Source organism: Rana temporaria, chromosome 3, assembly GCF_905171775.1.
Source record: "Rana temporaria chromosome 3, aRanTem1.1, whole genome shotgun sequence".
NCBI classification, from domain to species: Eukaryota; Metazoa; Chordata; class Amphibia; order Anura; family Ranidae; genus Rana; species Rana temporaria.
The window spans coordinates 119,815,368-119,840,155 of NC_053491.1; the positions used below are offsets into that span (position 1 = coordinate 119,815,368).

Sequence of the window (24,788 nt, forward strand, 5' to 3'; positions counted from 1 at the left end):
AGCCTAGGGTGTCCATCTGCATGCCTCACTGTGTCCATGTGCATGCCTCACTGTGCCCATGACTAGGCTGACGTTTAACATGGGAGTCTATGGAAGGGGTGCCCGGCTTTGAAAAATCGGTGCTCCCCAGCCATAGGTCTCCCAGACAACAAACTTTTCACACTTGTAGATAAGAAATGGGGCTACACGTGTGCCAAGTTTCGGGTCCAGAGGACCTAATGCCGGTCGTTACCGGATCCCCAAAGTCTGAGAGATTAAGCACAAAAAGATGACTCGAGTATAAGCCGAGGGGGGCATTTTCAGCACAAAAAAATGGCCTAAAAAACTTGGCTTATACTCGAGTATATACGGTATGCAGCATGTACTACTTTTTTTTTTTTTTTCGCCGCACACCAACATGACCTAAATGAACTAAGAACATAAGGCAAATTGCCTTGTCTGTGCATTGGGTAAAGCTCCCCAATGCATATAATGTGAATGAGCCCTAAAGCTAACACTTGTTTGGCCGATATGGATAACAGCACTATCTTTCCTTTACTCAAATACAAGTCATATGTGACTAAACAGAATTCAATTTATATAAATGAGTGTTTAGGTAAGCTTTGGACTGCTTGTCACACAATTATTCACAAATACATCAAGTATATTTGGCAAGTGTGGTACACCCTAGTTTAGTAATAGCGGCAATAAGAGTTCCTGAGGTGCCCACAGGGAAACAGATCTATGCATATTGGCTGCTCTAAACCTATACCCCATTCTAAAAGGCAAGTTTAATGTAGAATTTCAGCTAAAGCACAGTCTTAAAAATGCTCCCCCCCTCCAACCCCCCCCCCCCTCCCGGCACCGATAATACCTAACCTGTGTATGAAAGTTTCCACATGATCCCCTGCATTAGTCAGCAGCAGCTGTAGGGGAATGGAGAGAGTCCCGACAATGGCTATGAAAGCTGGATGACGTCACGAATAGGCTCCCATGGTGCAGCCGTTGTCAGTAGTCACTCCAGCCTGGTACACACCGATCAGCACTCGCAGCCACTGGATACCAGTGTTGACTGGATGCCAAATCTGTTTTCCAGCAGGCCGTTTGACAGAAGCCAGTAATAAGACCAGCTTCTGTAGAACAGACAACTGTACACACGTGCCGAAATTCAGCCACTTCCTGACGAACTTTACAATTTCGGCCTATGTGTACAAGGCTTTAGCTGGAACTCTACTGTAAGTTACAAAAGACGGTACCATGTAATAACTACAACTAGCACATGGAATGCATAGCTTTAATAAGGACTGTAACTGATATGTTTGAATATTACTTTCCAATGAATATACAAAAGCCTAATATTATTATTTATGTAAAATAATGAAAATGTACCCACAGCTGATTTTAGGGTTCATTACATAACCAAAGGATCAATTCACCCAAACCCAATATATCATTAGAGCTGGGTCTAGTGATCTTAGTTGTCCACGATCATTCTCTTGGGGGCTTCCCCATTATAATTATCAGCCACCTCTGGGTTCTCCCACTTCTCATGCTACATTCTTTATAACATAAATACAGAGCTCAACTTCCCTACAAATAGAAGAAAATATCTGTTTGGGTAAACTGACACTTTGTACATTTAACTTGTTAAAGCATGGTTACCCAACCTCAATAAACATGGGAATGGTGCAGTGGGGAGACTTTCCATACAGTGTGGGCGCAGATAACATTTTAGGCCTTGTTCACCTCATGGTGCAGAGAGGTTAGTCTTTCTGCACACGATCTGCAAGAGCACAAATGAAAAAAAAAAACACAAACGCCAGTTGTTCTTAAAGTGGAGGTTCACCCGGAAATAAGATTTTTTAGCCTTAGATTCCTGCTCATTTTGTCTAGGGGAATCGGCTCTTTTTTTTTTTAAATCGAAGTTGTACTTACTGTTTTAGAGATACATCTTCTCTGCCGCTTCCGGGTATGGGCTGCGGGACTGGGCGTTCCTATTTTGATTCACAGTCTTCTGACAGGCTTCCGACGGTCGCATCCATCGCGTCCCGATTTTCCGAAAGTAGCCGAACGTCGGTGCGCAGGCGCAGTATAGAGCCGCACCGACATTCGGCTTCTTTCGGCTACTCGTGACGCGATGGATGCGACCGTTGGAAGACTGTCAATCAAAATAGGAACGCCCAGTCCCGAAGACCATACCCGGAAGCGGCGGAGAAGATCGCTCTCTAAAACGGTAAGTACAGCTTCGATTTTAAAACAACTAGCCGAATCCCCCAGACAAAATGAGCATCAATCTAAGGGTAAAAAATGTTTTATGGGTGAACTCCCGCTTTAATGTGTCCTGTTCACAACACTGGCATCACGTGCAGATTTCTTCTCAACGTGTATGCAGTTTCTGCACGAAAAAAAAAAAAAACTAATGTGACATCAAAATTGGTGAACAGAGCACATGACTGACACATATGAAAACTAAATGTCAACGTGCATGGAAAATGATGTAAATTTATGTCTCTGCAAGTGAAATCTGCCTGGTTTTCCCATTCCTTTCCATGCACGTATTGTGTGAACTAGCCACAGCAACAACTATAGGAGCATTTAAAAAAAAAAAAAAAATTATACAGCATTCTGCTCGCTAGATGAAGCTGACAATCGTAGGAAGTCGTAGCATTAGAGAAAATTTGCCTGGATGCAATCCTTGTGACATTCGCCCAAGGAATGTTTTCTAAATATACTCCCAAGCGTTGATAAAAAGAGTACTTGGTCTCACAAGATGTGGAATGTGCCCATGATAGGTTTTCACGGACATTGCAACACAAAATTGTGGTAATTTTTTTAAACCAGTGATTTCTCATCATAGTTTTCAATGGGCAGTTACAAAAATATTTAAAGTAATCTGAACCAAATTTTATCTACAATCAAGTTAGGTAGAGATATCTCTTAGGAAACTGCTTTACGCAACACAAAGAACCAAAACATACAACGCCCCCCCCCCACACTTTAAAATTGAAACTTCTACACAGTAATTGTAACAACCTGTAAACATTCTATTTCCATCAGCTTTTCACCAAAGAACTTGAGTCTAGTTAGCAATACTGTTTTAGTATGAATAAGAAAAGTTCTACTAGACAAGTAGACCAGGGATTGAACGGGAATGACTGAAGATTGTGGAGATTGTACATAATTCATTTCCAGGGTTTGCCTGATGGACTGATGCTACGGATGGATCGGGAGCTGACAGAGCTGGCAGAAGATGGAACGTGGCTGTTTCTCGAGTAGGAACTTTTTGACTCTGATCTACCAGTGGATAAACGGCTGAGGCGACCTGTGGATGACAGAGGGAGATGCATGGCAATATGAATTACAAATACATACCTAAAAAGCAAGAGAATACGGTCTAAGAAAACTGCACCCAGCACAGACGATCAGTGTTTGATGATTGAGATCTGCTTAATTAACTTGAGGCTGGTACACACAGGCCGAATATCGGGATGTTCAACAGAAACCGGCTAACATTCGGCCCTTGTGTACAGCAGCCTGTCATACAGAAGCAGGTGTAACGTCTGCCTTCCATCAAAAGGGGCATGCCAGAAAAACAGTATCCGATCAGCGCTCGCAGCCAATAGCTGCGAGCGCTGATCCGTGTGTTCTGGTGGGGGTGGGGTCAGTCCCCCTGTCACAACAAAATTGCTCATTTATCACAGCATGGCAACCTTTTTGTTTTTCTGTTCAGCCTGCTGGGTTGACTGAAAAAAAAAAAAATCATAAAAAAAAAAAAAAACGTAAATCACATACTTTAGAATGCGATTATCACAATCCTGCCTCCTATTACATTCCTGGTAGTAATGAATGCAAAATGTAAAAAAGCAGACACCAGTTCCTATATCAGAGTAATGTAAAAACCGGCACAGAGTCTGCTCCAAACTAAGGGAATGCAGCAGCTTTCAGTATAGAAAACTGCCGCAGATTCCTACTTGGTCAGACCTGCTGTACAAGTTGTAAAATGTCAGCAAACAGCCCACATCCCTTTCTCTGCTGGTAGGAGTAGTGCCCGCAAGCCCTCCTCCATCCTAATCTCAGCAGAGTTGGGCAGGGCAGAGGAATCTGTAGCATGCAGCTCTAGCTGTGCTGTGTCTGTCACAGACACAGCATAGAACAGAAAACAAATCGCTCCCAATTACCAACTGCACCCCTTTTGTTAATTAGCGGCAGGATCGGCTTTGTTTCTAATGTTTAGAAGAGTGGTGCAAGCATTATGATTGTGCCACTCTTTATCAATTCCCCCGCTGTGGTTCCGGAGGTGGATCCAATGCTGTATCCTGGCCTAGGCCTAGAGCAGCACTTTGCAGGGGGGCAGCACGGAAAGAGTCCCCGCCGGCTTGCGCTACACTGTTAGTGTAACGCAAGCTTCTTCTAATTTTGACTGTCCTATCATCCTGGACCACAAACCTTCCTCACTTTGCTATATGTTTTCTGCTGCACCATTGGCATGGTTATATCTTCTTAGTCCTCTCCAAAAATTATCTGAAAATTGTGCTTAAAGTAGAACTATAGGCAACACTATAGGGAAGGGAAGGTTATAGCCCCTGTCAGTTTATGGTTTACTATCCCTGTCCCATTGCAGAGATTTCCCTTCACTTCCTGCCCCATAGCCAAACAGGAAGTGAGAGGAAATCTATGCAAATTAAGGGAATTCAATGCCCCCCAGGCCCTCAGAACTAGTGTCCCTAGGGGTGGGTCTTAAACATAAAAGGGTGTGGCCTTGACAGGAATGGGGTGGGTCATATTTAAAGTAGGGGGTGCACAAGTTCAGTCAGGCCTAGGGCAGCAATTCTAGAAGTGACAGGTATTTATTACGCAGGATGCAGATTTACTGCACATTACATTCTACCAAAAAAAAACAAATCATTTCTAGCATACAGTTATCCTTTAAAAAGGTATAGTAAGGGCATGCAAAGTAAAGTGGAACTCCTGTTTTGTTGAAGGATAGAAACAGGTCAAGTAACTTTAGCAAATTAACGTTATTTTAGACCCTTTCCCGCTATAATATCTACAGACAGATAAAAACTGTCTGTGCTTTGTAAAGATCTGGACCTCCCAGCAGTCCCGTTAGACATGCATGTATATACAGACCGAATATTGTTGCCATGGTCACAAGAAATAGACTTACTCCTTGAGAAGAATAGGAGGGATAAAGAATAAATTCCTGCATAACATTTTTTTTTCTCTGATAAAATGCTTTCTTATATTGCCCGATCTGTCTTCAGGACACTGGCAATAGAGCGCTTAATATAAAAGTGTGCTAAAAAAAAAAAAAAAAAAAAAAAAATTGGGGAATCTTTAAACTTTAGATGTTTTTGCCCATCAGTTGAAATTCCTGCCGCCCTCTAACCCAAATAAAGTACAATGACCAGTTGCAAGTAGGTGTAAAAGTGGACATAAAAAAAACCCACGTTCTAGCAAATGACAGGGTGACATAGATGAACGAGACAGCTTGAATACTAATGGAAGGAATTACTTACTGGCAGTGTCTGTTGGCATGAGCATTTTCTCCAGATGTTGTTCAATTTTTTCCAAGTCTTGGCTGGAAAATCTCCATTTGTTCTCAGCAGGTAGGTTAGGCTCCCTTGGTGTGGTATGCTTGCGTGCAGACTTCAGATGGACTGGCTGAGTTAAGCAGGCGATTGGGAATGTGCCAGTTGTAAGGCCATCTGGGAACTTGAGTGCTACCACTTTCAAACCTGAAAAAAAAAAAAAAAACAGTTGTATATAAAAAAAATAAAAAAATAAATAAAAAAATCTATATAATTCAATTACCCAGATTTCACATCAACTCACAGACATCTCCCCAGGGTACATTATAATATGTATAGAAGGCTTCATATGCACATGCGCAGTTTTGGTCAATCCCAGCGTTTTCAGGCGCCTGGGAGGCACAGTTGCAGGCAGAGTCCAGCCCCACTGCCAGCAGCTTATCAGAATTTATGGCAGACCAAAATATGCAGCAGCTGGATGCTCTACCAAGGGGCTCTCGTGGTGTGTGTGTGTATATATTTTAATATACACACACACACACACACATATAAGTCCATGATATGATAAAAAGATAAAAATAGGATTTTTTGTACTCACCGTAAAATCCTTTTCTCTGTCGTCCATGGACAGACAGAGCTTTCTCAAGTCTTGACAAGTGGGTTATGTTCCTGTTCACAGGAGAGCAGTCCCTCCGGACATAACCCTCCTCCCTGCAGCATGCAGCCTCAGTTCGTAAACAAGCAGTACAAACCTAAAAAGGAGGGGTGGGTGCGGTGTCCGTCCATGGACACCAGAGAAAAGGATTTTACGGTGAGTACAAAAAATCCTATTTTCTCTTATCGTCCATGGGACGGACACAGCTTTCTCAAGTCTTGACAAGTGGGACGTCCCCAAGCAGTGTCAAAAAACGAGGGGTGGGAACACAAACAACTTCACCTCAAACAAGCAGAGCTTTGGAGCTCGGAGGAGGTGCAACTTTAAACAGCCGCCTGCAAAACCTTGCGGTCGAAGGAAGCATCAGAAGATGCACTCACATCAACCTTGTAAAAGACAGAGAGCAGGGAAAGAGGACAGGAGAACCCCTTAATCCCGGGAATGCCCAGCTATTGCATCCTGCCGAGGCAGGAGGAACCGTACTTACCCGTCCTTGCGAGGACTTGCTGGCGCGTCCCTGACAGACCCACAACCGATGGTACGGAGTAGCTGTCGGCCCGGTCCACTGTGAGTGGACCGGACCAACACCACAGCCCAGTCATATGTCGACCCTGGAGCAGAAAGCCCACCCCACGAGTCATGGGGTATGTCGTGACAGACCCAGCCTTTAGCAATGGTGTGCTCACACTCGCTGGCCGGACTGAGGAGACTACAAGGATCTATATATCCAGCCTGTCACTCAGCCGGCAGTTGATATAAGATTCTCAAATAAATAACATTTTTCCTCAGGGCACTGCTAGGCAGAAAAAAAACTGAGGCTGCATGCTGCAGGGAGGAAGGTTATGTCCAGAGGGACTGCCCAGATATTTTTTTTCATTTAACCCACTGGTTGAACGGGAAAAAATGATTAATGTATGGCTTGCTGCCAAATGACCAGAGCACTTTTTGAGATACGGCACAGCGTCGCTTTAACTGGCAATTGCGCGGTTGTGCAACATTGCGCCCAAACAAAATTGACGCCCCACAAATAGAGCTTTCTTTAGGTGGTATTTGATCACCTCTGCGGTTTAATTTGTTTGCATGATAAACAAAAATAGAGCGACAATTAAATTTTTTTTTAATGATTTTTTGATTTTTACTATAATAAATATCCCCCCCCCCCAAAAAAAAATTTGTATATACATATATATATATATATATATATATATATATATATATATATATATATATATATATATATATATATATATATATATATATATATATATATATATATATATATTTTTATTAAAAAAATAAAAAATAATCAGTTTAGGCCGATATATCTTCCACATTATTTTACCAAAATTGCAATAAGCTTTTATTGATTGTTTTTTGCAAAAGTTATAGCATCTACAACATAGGGGATAGTTGTATGGCATTTTTTATAAAAAATTAAATTTTTTACTAGTAATGGCAGCGATCAGCAATTTTTATCCTGACTGCGACATTATGGCGGACACATCGGATACTTTTGACGCTATTTTGGGACCATTGTCATTTATACAGTGATCAGTGCTATAAAAATGCACCGATTACTGTGTAAATGACACTGGCAAGGAAGGGGTTAACCACTAGGAGGCGAGGAAGGAGTTAAGTGTGTCCTAGGGAGTGTTTCGAACTGTGTGGGTGCTGGGGTACCTGTGACACAAACATTGATCACTGCTCCCGATGACAGGGAGCAGAAGATCAGTGTCCTGTCACAAGGCAGAACAGGGAGATTGTTTTTACACAGGCATTCCCCCGTTCTGCAGCTCTGTGACACAATTGCTGCACACACCCACCGTGTGTGCCGTGCACGCACCCACATGGCAGCAAATTTAAAGGGACGTACATGTACGCCCATTTGTCTGCCCGTGCCATTCTGCCAATGTAAATGTTTGTGCGGCCGTCGGCAAGTGGTTACAGCAGAACTTGACCCATAACAACTTTATAAAAAAAATAATGTTCTTTAGGAAGGAACATACATTCCATATTAATAATTATGCTACCAAATTTAATGTGTGCTGTAAATTGCCTCCATCATTGCGCCTGTTTCTTTGTGCTGGAGGCTGCCATTTTGTTGAAGCCCAGAGCCCATACAGTGAAACTAAACCCATCATTTTAACATTTTCAAAAAACAGTTGCATTCCTGTAATGCCGGGATTGCGAACAGTCACATTTGTTTTTGTCCTCAACCCAAAACGGTCAAACCATCCAATGGGGTCATAACTGATCACATGTGCAGCACCATGGCAGTTGCAGATCAAACAGAAGCAGCTGTAAAGGACAGAAGGGTTTAATCCTGCTTTAAGGCTGTCAGCAGATTGGCCTCTAGAAACTCAGCAGTACCTATAAATGGAGAGCAGTTGAGCATGTGCAGAGCAGGGAGTGACAGTGTATTACTGGATTTTAAACAAAATAGGAACTTATATTCAATGTTTTACATAGCTATAAAAGGGGACCAGCCTGAAGTGATCTAGCAGGACTTAATTTTCTGACTGAAGAAGTTCCACTTTAAGTCTAGTATGGCAGTTTTAGCACAGAATTCATCAATAGCCTCCCTTTTCCTTTAATATTTAAACAATAAGCTGAGTATTTCGAATGACACCAACTGTACACTGCATGTTGACAGTGACTATGATGGTGACAAACACACATTAGCTATGCATGAGTTCCGGGAATATGACAGGACACTCATCATTAAAGGGATGCAAGGTCACCTTGATGTGTTTACCGAACAATAAAGAAGCTGCCGTGGTGAATTTCTATACAGCTCTTTCTGGACGGTAAACACAGGGCCAGATCCAGAGAGAGAGAGTACGCCGGCGTATCTACTGATACGCCGGCGTACTTTCCCGCGTCGTATCTTTAGTTTGAATCCTCAAACCAAGATACGACGGCATCTGGGTTCGATCCGACAGGCGTACAGGTTCGTACGCCTTTGGATCGTAGATGCAATACTTCGGCGTCCGCTGGGTGGAGTTTGTGTCGTTTTCCGCGTCGGGTATGCAAATGAGCTTTTTCCGACGATCCACGAACGTACGCGCAGCCGTCGCATTCTCTTACGCCGTCTCTAGTCGGCTTTTTCCGGCGTATAGTTAAAGCTGGTATTTTGCGGCGTATAGATAGACTGGCCATGTTAAGTATGGCCGTCGTTTCCGCGTCGAAATTTGAATTTTTTATTTTTTTTGAGTAAGTCGTCAGTGAATAGGGATGGACGTAACTCACGTCTAAGTTCAAGAAATGAGGTCGTTGCGACGTCATTTCACGCAAAGCACGGCGGGAAATTTCGAAACGGAGCATGCGCAGTTCAATCGGCGCGGGGATGCGCTTCATTTAAATGAATCACGCCCCCTACCCGCCGATTTGAATTATGCGCCAAGAGATACACTACGGCGCCGTAACTTACGGCGCAAATTCTTTGTGGATTCAAAGAATTCAAAAGTAAGTTACAGTGGCGTAGCGTATCTCAGATACGCTGCGCCTATCTAAATGTACGTGGATCTGGCCCACAGTGACCACAAAACACTGGCTTCACAAATACACTGCCCTGGCCATCATCCATACAGCCTGGAAATTTCATGCAACGGATTATGTAATACATCGGCAGTAAAACCCAAGAACTGTCTTCCTAGTAGGAACAGAAGGATGGTATCAGGAAAAATGGCTCAATTTAAAGTGGTAGCAAACGCTGTTACACCACTTGTACCTACAGGAACGCCTATAATAAGGCTTACCTTTAGGTACTGTGAATATCTCCTAAACTATGCAAGTTTAGGAGATATTCAGAGTGCATGCAGCCGATGATATCACCGGCGCATGTGCTCTGAAGGTCCAGGTTACAGTTGCGAACCTTTAGTGCCTTTGCTGTAAATACGGGAGTGACGTCATCACGCTCCCGGCCACGCATGTAGCCAGAGGCCGCAAACCCGGAAGGAAGACTGGGGAAGAAGTCAGCCCTCGTGGCAGTGATCGCGGCACTGGAGGGCTTGGTTCTTGCCTTGCAGGGAATTTATTTAAACATTTTTCTTAACCGCCTGCAGTTTACTACCGCTTTAAGCAATCAAATGGATAATATAAATGTTTGCTATGGCAAATAAGACGTGTGCTGCATTTTAGTGAATTGTGCCTAAAGACAGTAGCTTCCTGACTGGCTAGAGCCGTTTTGTTTTATTTTGTATTGTGCCCAAGGCATAAGTGATAATGGGGGTGCTGAGAAAATCGAACTGCAAGAGCCATTGAACAAAAACTTGCCCAACTCCAGCAATTAAAAAATAAAGTAAATAAAAAATAATAATAATCTTGCAGTGGAGACCCCCCCCCCTCACTATTTTTAACCTGAATGTCCCTCCCCTGTCACCAATTTTATCTTGGTGTCAGGAAAACTTGTCAGAAGGGATTCCTGCCAATAGCATAGCAGCGGAACCAAGCAGCAGACAGAAATTACACTTGGTACTCTTAATTGAGACACATACACACTATAGTGGTATGTGTTTTGTTCATATTTCATGTCCGAGTTTTACATCCACTTTAACCCTTTCACTTCGGGTGGGCCCGTTACAAGAGTACATTTTTTAAACTCCTGGTGTTGAACTTTAATATTTAGGGCTACACATCTCCCCATAACCCATCAGCATGTGGTTTCTTGTTACACATCCCTCTCTTTCCCAGCACAGCGGCTTGAAAAGTGGCACTGGACCCCATCTTTAGAAGTTTCATCACAGTAAGTACCGTATTTATCGGCGTATATCGTGCACTATTTTCCCCTTAAAATAAAGGGAAAATCGTGGGTGCACGATATACGCCGATAGCTGCTTCCCGCGCTCAGTTTGAAATCCTGCGCCGACATATACCGATTGCAGTACACTCGGGTACATTCGGCCAGGCTCGGCTTCGCTCGTGCTCACGCATAAACGTCACAGAGCGTGAGCGACGCAGAGCCTTGCCGAATGTACCCGAGTGTACTGCACTCGGTATATGTCGGCAGAGGCGTTCGAACTGAGTTGCGGGGACTCGACGTGAGGCGCGCGCGCTGGAGAAGCCGGGAGGACACCATCGAGGCCGCAGACGGACGCCGGACCGGACGATGGACGCTGGGAAGACATCAAAACTGTAAGTAATGCAATCATATAACATTTTTTTTTTTACAGGAATTTCGGGGGTGCGCGGTATACGCGGGAGCGCGTTATACCGCGATAAATACGGTACATAAGACGTTAGGGTTATATTTTGACATAAGAATATCTGCAGAAGCTACACAAAACAGGTAATATATCAACCTTGATCATCCCGACTTTCATCACTGTCATTCATTTGCATTTTGCTTATTCCCGATGCACCTGAGAGGAGCAGTTTTCTTCCAATAACTTTGGTGGTGGATTCACTCATTTTAACACCTTCACGTCTGACGGCCCAACATTCACCAGCGTTGGACTTTTATTTTCTGCATTTATTTTTGGGACTTGGTTCACTTGTACAACCCTTTTTTATTTATGTACATATATATTTGTTATCATTTTAGTATATATTTATTCAATTGATTAAGCACGTTTAATTATCGTTTTGTGTCACACATATAGCGCGACCTTACCCTCCCTTTTTTTACACATTTTTTTACATGAGTATCGCATGTTTTTAGGTGTCGCAGCTTTGTTTTCACCAACACTTTATCATTTTATACTTACCTTTAGGGCAGTATAGTGCCTTTTGTGGATTTATTTGAACCAAACATAGAATAAATTCTTACCTCCGGAAAGCATAAAGAGATTCTCAAATCCTCTTTCACACATGGTTGTAGCTGCCTGACTGGCTATCCTCTCATCTTCATCATAAATAATAATGATTTTGCCTTGTGCATTTTTCTAAACACAGAAGTTAAGGTAAACCTTTTTAGCAAATATTAAGTTATAGCCTAACATTACGATATTCAACTGTTGCAAGCAATGTGACCAGTCGGAAGGGCGCTAGAGACAATCATATCGTGCAGTGTTATAAAGATTTTCCAATAAGCCATTCAGTTGTTTTCTCTATCATGGTAAAGAGAAAATCCTTAAAGTCAGATTTCATCTTTTTTTTGCATAGTGTGGAAAGCGTCATAACCTTGGTCAGGTTTTTCCTTTAACCTGTCTCCCCACTGAAGAGATTTGTCTGCCTGTCCTGGCAATATCAATGGGAGGGAAAGTGAGAGGAAATCACTGTGTTGGAGGACATAGTAGTCCTAACCTGACTAAGGTTGGATTTTAAAGCACACAAAAAAAAAAACACAAGTGGAGGGGATGGTCACTAGATCAATCATTCACCCCAAGGTCACATCTGAGCATGTGGTAAGAAGCAACCGTCTGTCTTCCAAGTCAACAAATCAGATATGTCCACCCCCCTGTCTTTTTAGGGTATATGATAAGAGGCAACCACCACTCCTGTCATACCTGGGCATGTGGTAAGAGGCAACCATCCTTTCGGTCATATCTAGCCAAGTGGTAAAAGGCAACTATCACCTCTGTCATATATAGGTAAGTGGTAAGAGGCAACCATCCTCTGTTGTACCTGGGCATGTGGTATGAGACAGCTGTCATTCCCATCATACCTGGACATATGGTAAGAGGCAGCTAACACCTCTAGGCATGTTATAAGAGGCAACCATCACCCTCGTCATATCAGAGCATGTGTCAAGAACAAACCATTAACCCTTTTGATGTGTATGAATATAAGGCAAATGGCGACCAGCACCTGTTATCGTACCCAAACGAATAGCAAAAGGCAACCATCACCACTGTTGTCTTATTTAAACCGTGGCAATTTTTTTCTTTTCTCATGTGTACTAAAATACAGTATAGCTTTCTCCTGCGCTAAGTGGTGATGCTTAGGGGAGAGTGTGTGTGTGTATATATATATATATATATATATATATATATATATATATATATGTGCGATGCCAAAGGTCTTGCTGCCCTCAAAGGACTTCCTTGCGAGCAATTGAAAACATGCATGTAAAATGGTGCCCAAAGAGAGCATCTCAAGATCCACAGTGCTCAGTCAGCGGTGTGGGAAGCCCTCACAGCATCCAAAGGCCAACGCATTTTCGAGGGTTGTTAGAGGTAGGAGGGTGTGCTAAAACCTAGGCTAAAGCTCACCAAGGTATAAAGGCTGATGTGTAATCATCCATACCCCGTCCAGCTCTGATGAAGAGGGCTTATCACAGCACTGTGGATCTTGAGATGGTCTTGTTGTCACCATTTTACATGCCTAGGATTGCTAAGAGTTTGTAAGTAGATAACCATTTTTATTGAATAACAAAATATAATGTTGATAAGGCGTGCCCTTTCTTTTATTGTTATTTTCAGTGCTTGCAAGGACGCCCACACTTAAGGCCACATAAGTCATATCACCAACAAAAGTCAGGCTGATCTCCACCTCAGCAACCCAAAAAACAAAAGAGGTGGGCTTCTAAAGCTGGGTACACTATCAGCAGGTTCCTGCTGAACATTCAGACAATGTGCACAGCTGTCCTTCCGACAGAAGCCAGTCTAAGGACTGCTCGCTAGCGCCGATTAGTGTGTTCTGGCAGGGGGGTGGGTAGATTTAGCCCCCCTGTCAGAATACAAAGGCATAGTAGTAAAGATCGCTGCACCAACATAACTTAGTTAGTACAGCGATCTCTTGTTTTTTGCCCCCCCATTTAGCCCACTGGGTTGAATGAAAAAAACAATGTGTGTACCAGGCATTAGGCTGATAACAATATAATGGATACATAAGTCAGGATTTCTTGTGTGAAGGGATTCATTGTCCTGGAAAGCATGGCAATGGGATAGTGATGAGCTGGAAAGAAAATAAAAACATGAACAATACATAAGAAGTTATGTGTACATATGAATGGTGAATCTCAGTAAACATTACACTAAAAACAGATGAGCAATAAAAAATAAATTATATTATAAAAATCTACATCAGCAACAATAAACCCATCTCTCATTCACAATATTAGCAACATCACCAGCTTGTCATATTGACTTGGGATAGTCATATCGTACTGGACAAAATGGGAACCCCCCCCCCCATTTAGGATAGAGCAAGGGTGGGTTATACAACCCGCCAGTTTTTTTCCGCCATCTGTGTCCCATTGCATAGATTTCTCATTACTTCCTGTCCCATAGCCAAGCAGTAAGCAAGAAGAAATTCTCTGGGACCCCCAGGTCACTGGAACTAGTGTCCCCATTGGAAGATTCTATTACTTTTCTGGGGACAACCCAAAATGTAGGATTTTATTTTGCTTTCACTTTCAAGGATAATGGTGAACAGGACAAAAAGAAAAGAGTGAATCTCCTTAATGGGAGCACAAAAGACTGACAAGCATTCTAAATCGCTCTCCACACTAAACCAAAAAAAACACAAACACACAGGCACTTCCAGTGCTCAGAAATTTGCCAATAACACAAAGTACAGTATACAGTTGTATGCAGAAGTTTAGGAGCCCCTGACAATTTCCATGATTGTCATTTATAAATATTTGGATCAGCAATTTCATTTTGATCCATCAAATAACTGAAGGACACAGTAATATTTCAGTAGTGAAATGAGGTTTATTGGATTAAACAGAAAACGCGCAATATGCATCAAAACGAAATTAAACAGGTGCATAAATTTGGGCACCCCAACAGAAAAATCGCATCAATATTTAGTAGAGCCTCCTTTAGCAGAAATAACAGCCTCCAGACGCTTTCTATAGCCTGTAATGAGATTCTGGATGAATGTATTTTGGACCAGTCCTCCTAACAAAATATCTCCAGTTCAGTAAGGTTTGATGGTTGCCGAGCATGGACAGCCCGCTTCAAATCACCCCACAGATGTTCAATGATATTCAGGTCTGGGGACCGGGATGGTCATTCCAGAACATTGCACTTGTCCCTCTGCATAAATGCCCGAGTAGATTTTGAGAAGTGTTTTGGGTCGCTGTCTTGTTGAAATATCCTGCCCCGGCGCAACTTAAACTTCGTCACTGATTCCTCAACATTATTCTCAAGAATCTGCCGATATTGAGTGGAATCCATGCGACCCTCAACTTTAACCAGATTCCCAGTACTGGCACTGGCCACACAGCCCCACAGCATGATGGAACCGCCACCAAATTTTACTGTGGGTAGCAAGTGTTTTTCTTGGAATGCTGTGTTCTTTTGCCGCCATGCATAACGCTCCTTGTTATGACCAAATAACTCAATCTTTGTGTCATCAGTCCACAGCACTTTATTCCAGAATGAAGCTGGCTTGTCCAAATGTGCGTTTGCATACCTCAAGCGACTCTGTTTGTGGCGTGTGCAGAAAAGTATTCTTTCCCCATCACTCTCCCATACAGCTTCTCCCTGTGCAAAGTGCGCTGAATTGTTGAAGGATGCACAGTGCCACCATCTGCAGCAAGTTGTTGTAGGTCTTTGGAGGTGGTCCGTGGGCTGTTTTTGACCATTCTCACCATCCTTCACCTTTCCAATATTTTGTGGCCTGCCACTTCTGGCCTTAACAAGAACTGTGCCTGTGGTCTTCCATTTCCTCACAGTGGACAATGACAGCTTATATCTCTGCGATAACTTTTTGTAGACTTCCCCTAAACCATAATGTAGTACAGTCTTTGTTTTCAGGTCATTTGAGAGTTGTTTATAGGCCCCCATGTTGCCACTCTTCAGAGGAGAGTCAAAGAACAACAACTTGCAATTGGTCACCTTAAATACCTTTTCTCATGATTGGATGCGCCTGTCTATGAAGTTCAAGGCTTAATGAGCTCACCAAACCAATTGTGTGTTCCAATTAATCAGTGCCAAGTAGTTACAGGTATTCAAATCAACAAAATGACAAGGGTGCCCAAATTTATGCACCTGTCCAATTTTGTTTTGATGCATATTGCGCATTTTCTGTTAATCCAATAAACCGCATTTCACAACTGAAATATTACTGTGACCTTAAGTTATTTGACAGATCAAAATGAAATTGCTGATCCAAACACCCAAATATTTATAAATGACAATCATGGAAAATGTCAGGAATTCCTTAACGTTTGCATACAACTGTAGATGGCATCTGTCAGGAATACTTCACTGATGCAGCCCTCCCCCGACAGGGAAATCCAGTAAAAAAAAGCACACAGGAGGGCGCAAACACCAAGTGCATTACCTGAGATTTATTGTGTAGAAGAACATCATAAGCAGATGGTTACGCATCTGCTTATGTTCTTCTTCTACACAATAAATCTCAGGTTTTACACAAGTATATCACATCTGGATTACCTTGACCTCTAGCACAAATAGGAGTGCTTACAAAGCTTTTGCTGGGTTTAGCAGCTGCCGCTACTTAGGGTCATGCAAAAATACTGTAGATAAATAGCAGCACAATCAACAGAAAAAAAAAAAGAAAAAAGGGGAAAGTAAAAAAGGCAGTGGTGATGAAACTTGCGCACACAGAATATGGTGCAACTGTGCATAGTAACAAATCAGCTTCCAGGTTTTTCATTGACTGATGAAGAAGGCGTGGCTTGCCTTCAAAACGTGTCCTTATTGGCTACTGCACTTGTTGGGCTAACAGCACACATGGCGGCATCAGATCGCCTCCTTGGACATCCATGCCGGCTCTGCATACACCATAACGGCGGCCCCTGGCATTATCTCTCCCCAGACGGAGTCCTCGCACTGTAGGCTGCACCTTGAATTGCCAAATCACACACGTTTAGCCCCAGTCTGTCTCCCCCTCCATTATGTGAGTGCAATTGTGGTTCATATATTTATATACAGTAAAACCTTGGTTTGCGAGCATAATTAGATCCAGAAACATGCTTGTAATCCAAAGCACTTGTATATCAAAGCATTTTTTTTTACAGGGCATAATAAAAATAAAAAAAAGAGAGGCACCTCTAAGTGTCGCAATAAGTTGCTAAATGTTGTACCTTCATTAAATGTAACCATATTGCTACACTTAGAGGCTCCTCTCTTCTTTTTTATACTCAGTTGTGACATGATGCTACTCTTATATCAAGACATTGCTTGTATATCAAGGCAAAATGTATTAAAACATTTTGCTTGTCTTGCAAAACGCTCTCAAACCAAGGCTTTACTGTACTTGTAATAAACCGTGTGCTTCACCATGCCTGCCTGGAGCCTCTGTCCTTCCCCTTCTTTGCTTCCAGGTTTTAGCCTAGGTTCACATTGAGTTTAGCTGAACACGCACAATTTCAAACCGGCATTTCAGTCTGACTTCAGGGGCGATTTGAGAGACATCTGTGCGGGTTCATGCACAGAGGTCTATTGAAATTGCCCCCAAAGTTGCCAGAAGTAGTGCAGGAAGTACTTTTTGGAATCTGTGGAGTGCGTGAACGTCAAACCGCATGTCAAATCGGCCTGATGTGAACAGGGGCTCATTGTCAAAGCTTAATTCATGGGTGCTCAACCTGTGGCCCTCCAGCTGTTGCAGAACTACATGTCCCATAATGCCTCTGCCTTTGGGAGTCATGCTTAACTGACAGCCTTGCAATGCCTCATGGGACTTGTAGTCCCGCAACAGCTGGAGGGCCACAGGTTGAGCACCCATGGCTTAATTGAACAAGCTGAAGTTTGAAGCCGATTGGCTACAATGCACAGCTGCACCAGTTTTAGTAAATCTCCACCTGTGCCTGCTGATTCTTGTCTCTAACCTGCCTGTCACATTATTCAAATATTGTCACCTGCCTCATTAACCACTTAAGGACCCCTTCACACCGATATACGTCGGCAGAATGGCACGGCTGGGCACATACATGTAGGTTGCCCTTTAAGCCCAGCCGTGGGGTCGCGCGTGCCGCCGGCTGGATTTTTTTTTTTGTGGGGGGGGGGGGAGGACACCAATTTTGTTTTGGAGCCACGTCGCACGACCATGCAATTGTCAAAGTGACGCAGTGACGAATCGCAAAAACTGGCCAGGTCCTTTAGCTGCCTAAAGGTCCGGGTCTTAAGTGGTTAAGCGATTCATAAAATTATAAACAGGTTGCATAACACATAAAAAAAACAGTAACAGCCGTAACCCCATATCTTGCTCATATACTTACCCCCGATAACATGGCACTGATCATAGCAATCTCGGTCACGTACATCCAGCAGCAGGAATGGGCAATCTGGGTACGGTTTGTCAAGAGGCGCTGAGCTTGGAGAGGGTGCAGGTTTAGATTTTTTCTTGGGATCATTATCCAGGTCCAATTCCCCCACTCCACTAATAACACTAAATGAGAAAAATGCACATTTAAAAAAAAGAAAAGAAAAAGAAGAGCAATAGTGTTTATAAACATAACCGCAGTGATGTGGATAATACGGTGTCTGGAAAGAGTAATATGGTGATACAGGTAAAGGAGCTCCTTCTGGTAACAAAGTGTCCTCCTTTGAACTAGTACAGTGATTTTTAAATATCTGCTCAATATGTACAGCTGTAATATATTAATATATACAATTCTAAAGCTCTTTAGTATCACTCACCTCTGCAGAGTGGACCGCGCAGAGCTCAAGGATTCCTCACCCCCCACATGATCAATCAGCTGGACGGGGCTTAAAGGAACACTGCCAGGGCTGTGCTTGCCATTGGTCCGGTCTGTTGCAAGCTCTATATCTTCCTCTGACATGACTGAACTGTTATCTAAGAAAAACGAAACGGAAAAAAAAAAAAAATCTAATTTGATACAATAATTTTACATGTCGGCTATGTAAGCAGTCAGATTTAAAATGACCATCGGGTGTATTCCTTTAGCAGGAAAGTCGGTAGGTCACTCACACAATAGTCATATAACAAAGATCTAGTTAGCCTATGAGACAACAGCCAGAACAATGCAGACCACAGATCTCTGCATTTACAGGCAACTGCAGCCAATATCCAAGACCATTGACATTGTATGTTCTGTTTTAGGGGTTTGGATATTGATCAGCACTAGGGTTGCCACCTCATCTCTTTAAAACCGAACACATATTAACCACTTCCCTACCGCCTCATTGTGAAATGACGGCGGCAGGGACCACTTCTCGATCCGGGTGGACGTCATATGACGTCCTGCGTTCCCGGCGATCTAGGGCGCGCGCCGCCGGCGACGCTCGTGACCCGGCGCGGGTGCCCGGCGGCCGAGATTGCCGCCGGGTGCCCGCGATTGTCGGTAATCACGGCAGGAGTGTGGATGTGTGTGTGTAAACACACAGATCCACCTCCTGTCAGCGGTGAGGAGACCAATGTGTGTTCCCAGTACAGAGGAACACACATCGGTCTCTTCCCCTTGAGAGTCCCCTCCCCCCTACAGTTATAACACATCTTAGGACACATAGTAACCCCTTCCTTGCCCCCTAGTGGTTAACCCCTTCCCTGCCAGTCACATTTACACAGTAATCAATGCATATTTATAGCATTAATCGCTGTATAAATGTGAATGGTCCCAAAAACGTGTCAAAAGTGTCCGATGTGTTCGCCGCAATGTCACGGTGACAGTAAAAAAAAAAAAAAAAAAAAAAAATCGCAAATCACCGCCAATACCAGCAAAAAAATTAATAAAATAAAAATGCCATAAATCTATCACCTATTTTGTAGATGCTATAACTTTTGCGCAAACCAATCAATATATGATTATTGCGATTTTTTTTAACCAAAAATATGTAGAAGAATACGTATCGGCCTAAACTGAGGAAAAAAAATGTTTTAAAAAAAAAAAAAAAAATTGTGATATTTATTAAAGCGGGGGTTCACCCTATCGACGGGAAAAAAAATTTTTTTTTTCTTTTACCCTAAAATCAGGCATTGTAGCGCGAGCTACAGTATGCCTGTCCCGAATTTTTTACCCCCGTACTCACCTTGTAGTCGTCCATTGCAGATACCGGGGAATGGGCGTGCCTATGGAGACGGAGGATGATTGACGGCCGGCTCTGGCGCGTCACGCTTCTCCGGAAATAGCCGAAATAGGCTTGGTCTTCACGACGCGTGCGCATAGCCTGTGCGCAGGCGCCGTGAAGAGCCGAGACCTACTCCGGCTGTCTTCGGGGAGAGTGACGTGCCAGGGCCGGCCGTCAATCATCCTCCCTCTCCATAGGCACGCCCATTCCCCGCGGGAGCCGAAATCTACGATGGACGACTACAAGGTGAGTACGGGGTTAAAAAAAATCGGGACAGGCATACTGTAGCTCGCGCTACAATGCCTGTCTCGATGGTAAAATGTGTCGGGGGGGGGGGGGGTGAACTACCGCTTTAAATTAAAAGTAAAAAATAGTGTTTTTTTTTTTTTAATTGTCGCTCTTCTTTTGTTTATAGCGCAAAAAATAAGAACCGCAGAGATGATCAGATACCACCAAAAGAAAGCTCTATTTGTGGGAACAAAATGATAAAAAAAATTGTTTGGGTACAGTGTAGCACGACCGCGCAATTGTCATTCAAGATGCGACAGTGCTGAAAGCTGAAAATTGGCTTGGGCAGGAAGGTGCGTAAGTGCCCGGTATGGAAGCGGTTAATTACACAGGTTCTGAGGATATTTTAATACAGATAAGGCACTAAGTGAGTTTAATTACCACCTTAACCACTTGGGATCCGCCTGCCGTCAATAGACGGCTACAGTGCGGATCCCAAAAGCCAAACCGCCGTCAATTGACGGCCGCCCCTTTGGGCGTTCCCCGCGCGCGCTCCAGAGCGCGCTGCGGGGAAAATCTGTGTTGGCCGTGTCCCTCGGACACAGCCAATTACAGATCGCCGCGAACGGCCAATCAGAGTGGCCGTTCGCGAGGCGATCTGTGCGGCCAATGAGAGAGGATCTCATATGTAAACATATGAGATCATCTCTCATTGCCGTTTTACACAGAGACAGCGGTGCTGTCTCTGGAGAGGAGACCGATCTGTGTCTCTTGTACATAGAGACATAGATCGGTCACCCCCCCAGTCACCCCCCCTCCACCTACAGTTAGAACACTAAGCAGGGATACATTTAACCCCTTCCTCACCCCCTAGTGTTAACCCCTTCAATGCCAGTCACATTTATACTGTAATTAGTGCATATTTATAGCACTGATCGCAGTATAAATGTGAATGGCGCCAAAAATGTGTCCGATGTGTCCGCCATAACGTCGCAGTCCATTAAAAATCGCAGATCGCCGCCATTTCTAGTAAAAAAAATAATTAAAAAAAAATAATTCTGTCCCCTATTTTGTAAGCGCTATAACTTTTGCGCAAACCAGTCGCTTATTGCGATTTTTTTTTTTTTTTTTTACCAAAAATATGTAGAAGAATACGTATCGGCCTAAACTGAGAAAAAAAAATGTTATTTTTTTTTTAAATTGGGATATTTATTATAGCAAGAAGTAAAAAATATTGTATTTTTTTCAAAATTGTCTCACTTTTTTGTTTATAGCGCAAAAAATAAAAACCGCACAGGCGATTAAATACCACCAAAAGAAAGCTCTACTTGTGGGGAAAAAAGGACGTCAATTTTGTTTGGGAGCCACGTCGCACGACCGCGCAATTGTTAGTTAAAGCGATGCAGTGCCGAAAGCTGAAATTTCACCTGGGCAGGAGGGGGGTATATGTGCCCAGTAAGCAAGTGGTTAAAGAGGAAGTAAACTTCCATCTTCCATCTATACTAAGGCTTACCTATAGGTAGTGTAAAAATCTCCTAAACTTGCGCTGTTTAACAGATATTTACTGTACATGCAGCCAGTGACATCACTGGCGCATGCACTCTGAAGGAGCCCTGTACCGTGACCGGAGTCAGAGCAAAAGTCTGCGAACCCGGAAGCTTTGCTGGAAGGCTTTGTTTGCAGGCAAGTTTCACATAATGTGCTAGTATGCGACACCGTCTACAGAATCTTTTTTTTTTTTCTCTTTTTTGTTTTTCTTCTTTTTTTTTTAAGTGTATTTTGTGCGTGTACTCGAGAGAGGAGCCGGACTGCAGGAGTTGGGTGTAGGCAGGCCTCCCCCAGAGGCAATCTGCCACCTTTCTCCATGCCCCGGGTGGCAATGGTGGGTGTGCGAGGGGGTCCTCCCACACAGCCCGCCCTACCTGCTCAGCTTTGAAGCCCAACGGGGCAGAGGGACTCCCTATAAGGGAGTGAGAGGATTTGCCCGCTCAACCAGCCCTGTTAGTCCTTCGCCAACCCAATTTCGAGTGCGTGTAAGTGTGGTGGTTTTGTGGGAGGGGGGTGGGCGTACTAAGCGCAGGCTCTCGCATAGCACACCCACCGGGAGCCGGGCTGAGACCACCAAACTCAATTTACATGTAGCCGAGACCGGGATCCGAACCCCTAGCTGCAGAGGTGAATGGCTTATCAGCGCAGTGCCAATCGCGTTGAGCCACCGCAGCTCCTACAGAATCTTTTTTACATTCAAACCCACCATCACAGGCCAAAGAGCTGTCAACAGGAAGTCAGGGACAAGATTGTAGACCAGCATAAGGCTGGAATAGGCTACAAGACCATCAGCAAGAAGCTTGGTGAGAAGGAGCGATTATTCACAAATGGAAGAAATACAAAATAACCATCAATCGCCCTCGGTCTGGAGCTTCATGCAAGATTTTGCATCACGGGGCAAGGATGATCATGAGAAAAGTGAGGGATCAGCCCAGAACTACATGGGAGGAGCTTGTGAATGATCTCAAGGCAGTTGGGACTAATGGTACCAAACAAACCAAACGCTAATAAACTATCAAAAACGCGGCTTACCAGCGGTTAAATGTTCTGATCCATTGGAAAAAAAAAAAACCGCTAAAGCAAAAACATTGAAAAACTCACTGCAAAGCTACTGGCGTTTTTATAACGTTAATAGAACATCCAGGGTGTATGAGGCCTTACTCCCTCCTACTTTTTTTCTGGTTCTTCTTTCCTCTCATTCTTACAGACTCCGGGACTGAGTAGGTTGTGGTGTATGGCCCTTTTCCCTTCCCATTTACATTAGTTAGCCTTTAATATCATCCCAATCGCATGAAGGTTTAACTATGATTGTTCTGTTTGTATTCCTTTTGGATTCTTCTGCAATGCCTGATCATTCCTTAGCCCTTGCACAGGTGACACGTATGCTTGCTTTTGATTTCTTACACTGTGGCTTAAAACTAATAAACACATTAAAACAGAAATCCTGAAGTACCCGCATTTTGTCTCGATCAATTAAAATACACCCATGATGAAAATTATAGACCCTTGGGGCCAGATTCTGAAAGGACTTACGACGGCGCAGCGCCATGTACGCCGTCGTAAGTCCTAATCCGACCCGTCGTATCTATGCGCCTGATTCTTAGAATCAGTTACGCATAGATATCCATTAGATCCGACAGGCCTAAGTCTCTTACGCCGTCGGATCTTAACTGCATTTTTTTTTGACCGCTAGGTGGCGCTTCCATCGAAATCCGCGTCGAGTATGCAAATTAGCTAGATACGCAAATTCCCGAAAGTACGCGCGGCCGACGCAGTAAAGTTACGACGTTTACGTTAGGCTTTTCCCGGCGTATAGTTGCCCCTGCTATATGAGGCATAAGTGCGGCGTACCGATGTAAAGTATGGCCGTCGTTCCCTCGTCAAAATTTGAAAAAGTTACGTCATTTGCGCAAGTCGTCCGTGAATGGGGCTGGACGTCATTTACATTCACGTCGAAACCAATGACGTCCTTGCGGCGTACTTTGGAGCAATGCACACTGGGAAATTCCACGGACGGCGCATGCGCCGTTCCGCAAAAACGTCAATCACGTCGGGTCACAGTAGTTTTACATAAAACACGCCCCCCTGACCCAAATTTGAATTAGGCGGACTTACGCCGGCCGATTTACGCTACGCCGCCGCAACTTACGGAGCAAGTGCTTTGAGAATACAGCACTTGCCTGTCTAAGTTGCGGAGGTGCAACGTAAATCGGATACGTTACGCCCGGGCAAAGATACGCCGCTGACTGAGAATCTGGCCCTTAATTTCTTTGTAACTGGGCAAACTTCTGCAGGGGATCAAATAATTATTTCCCCCACTGTTTATTGGTCAGTCTGCCCATAGGCACATGGTAATGACAGCAGGATCATCAACACAGAAATTCCCCGACCCATCCAACCAATCATTTCAAGCATCTTCACTCCATACATGCTTACATTTTTTGTGAGAGAAGAGTTTATTCAATTCAATTTTGTGAATCTGTTGGCAGGTAAGCAATTACCAGGGATTACCCAGAAGAATAGTCCTAAGGCTGTTTTCGGAAAATGTGTAATGCATGATGAGTTAATACACCTACAACACCGACACAAAAATTGTACAGCAAGAAGCCAGCATTGATTATATTGTCAGCCTTGTTATAGAGGGGGCAGCTGGGAATAAAATGTGCTGGGAGTTCAAAACATAGTTTATGAAATGAGCTGAAAACAGTTCAACATCACTAGTATTTTCTCCAGGGAATCAAGTGACTGACATCCAATACTTAAACTCTTTAAATTTTTATTACCTTCCAGCCTCCGCAGCTCCTCGCTGGTAATTTCAGCATCGCTCTCTTCTGACACAGATGCCACTTGAACTACCTGTATATGATATTATATTACTAAGACTTTTTACTCTTCAATCAGCAGGACAGATCATCCCAGTAAGGAAAGAACAGTGAAAAGAGGATTTGAGCAATGATGCTG

General features: G+C 43.5%; 1 protein-coding gene across 1 annotated transcript in view; it reads right to left on the reverse strand.

The window, feature by feature from the left end:
• Positions 1–2,861: 2,861 nt before the first annotated feature.
• CEP41 (centrosomal protein 41) overlaps positions 2,862–24,788 on the reverse strand; it is a 57,344-nt gene continuing 35,417 nt past the window's right edge. Inside the window, exons 5-11 of the mRNA XM_040343330.1 lie at positions 24,611–24,683; positions 18,663–18,819; positions 18,242–18,411; positions 13,934–14,001; positions 11,933–12,047; positions 5,499–5,717; positions 2,862–3,301 (exon numbers count right to left, since the gene is read on the reverse strand). Coding sequence (XP_040199264.1) covers positions 3,162–3,301; positions 5,499–5,717; positions 11,933–12,047; positions 13,934–14,001; positions 18,242–18,411; positions 18,663–18,819; positions 24,611–24,683 — 942 coding nt within the window. The 3' untranslated portion in view covers positions 2,862–3,161. The remainder of the gene's footprint in view (positions 3,302–5,498; positions 5,718–11,932; positions 12,048–13,933; positions 14,002–18,241; positions 18,412–18,662; positions 18,820–24,610; positions 24,684–24,788) is intronic.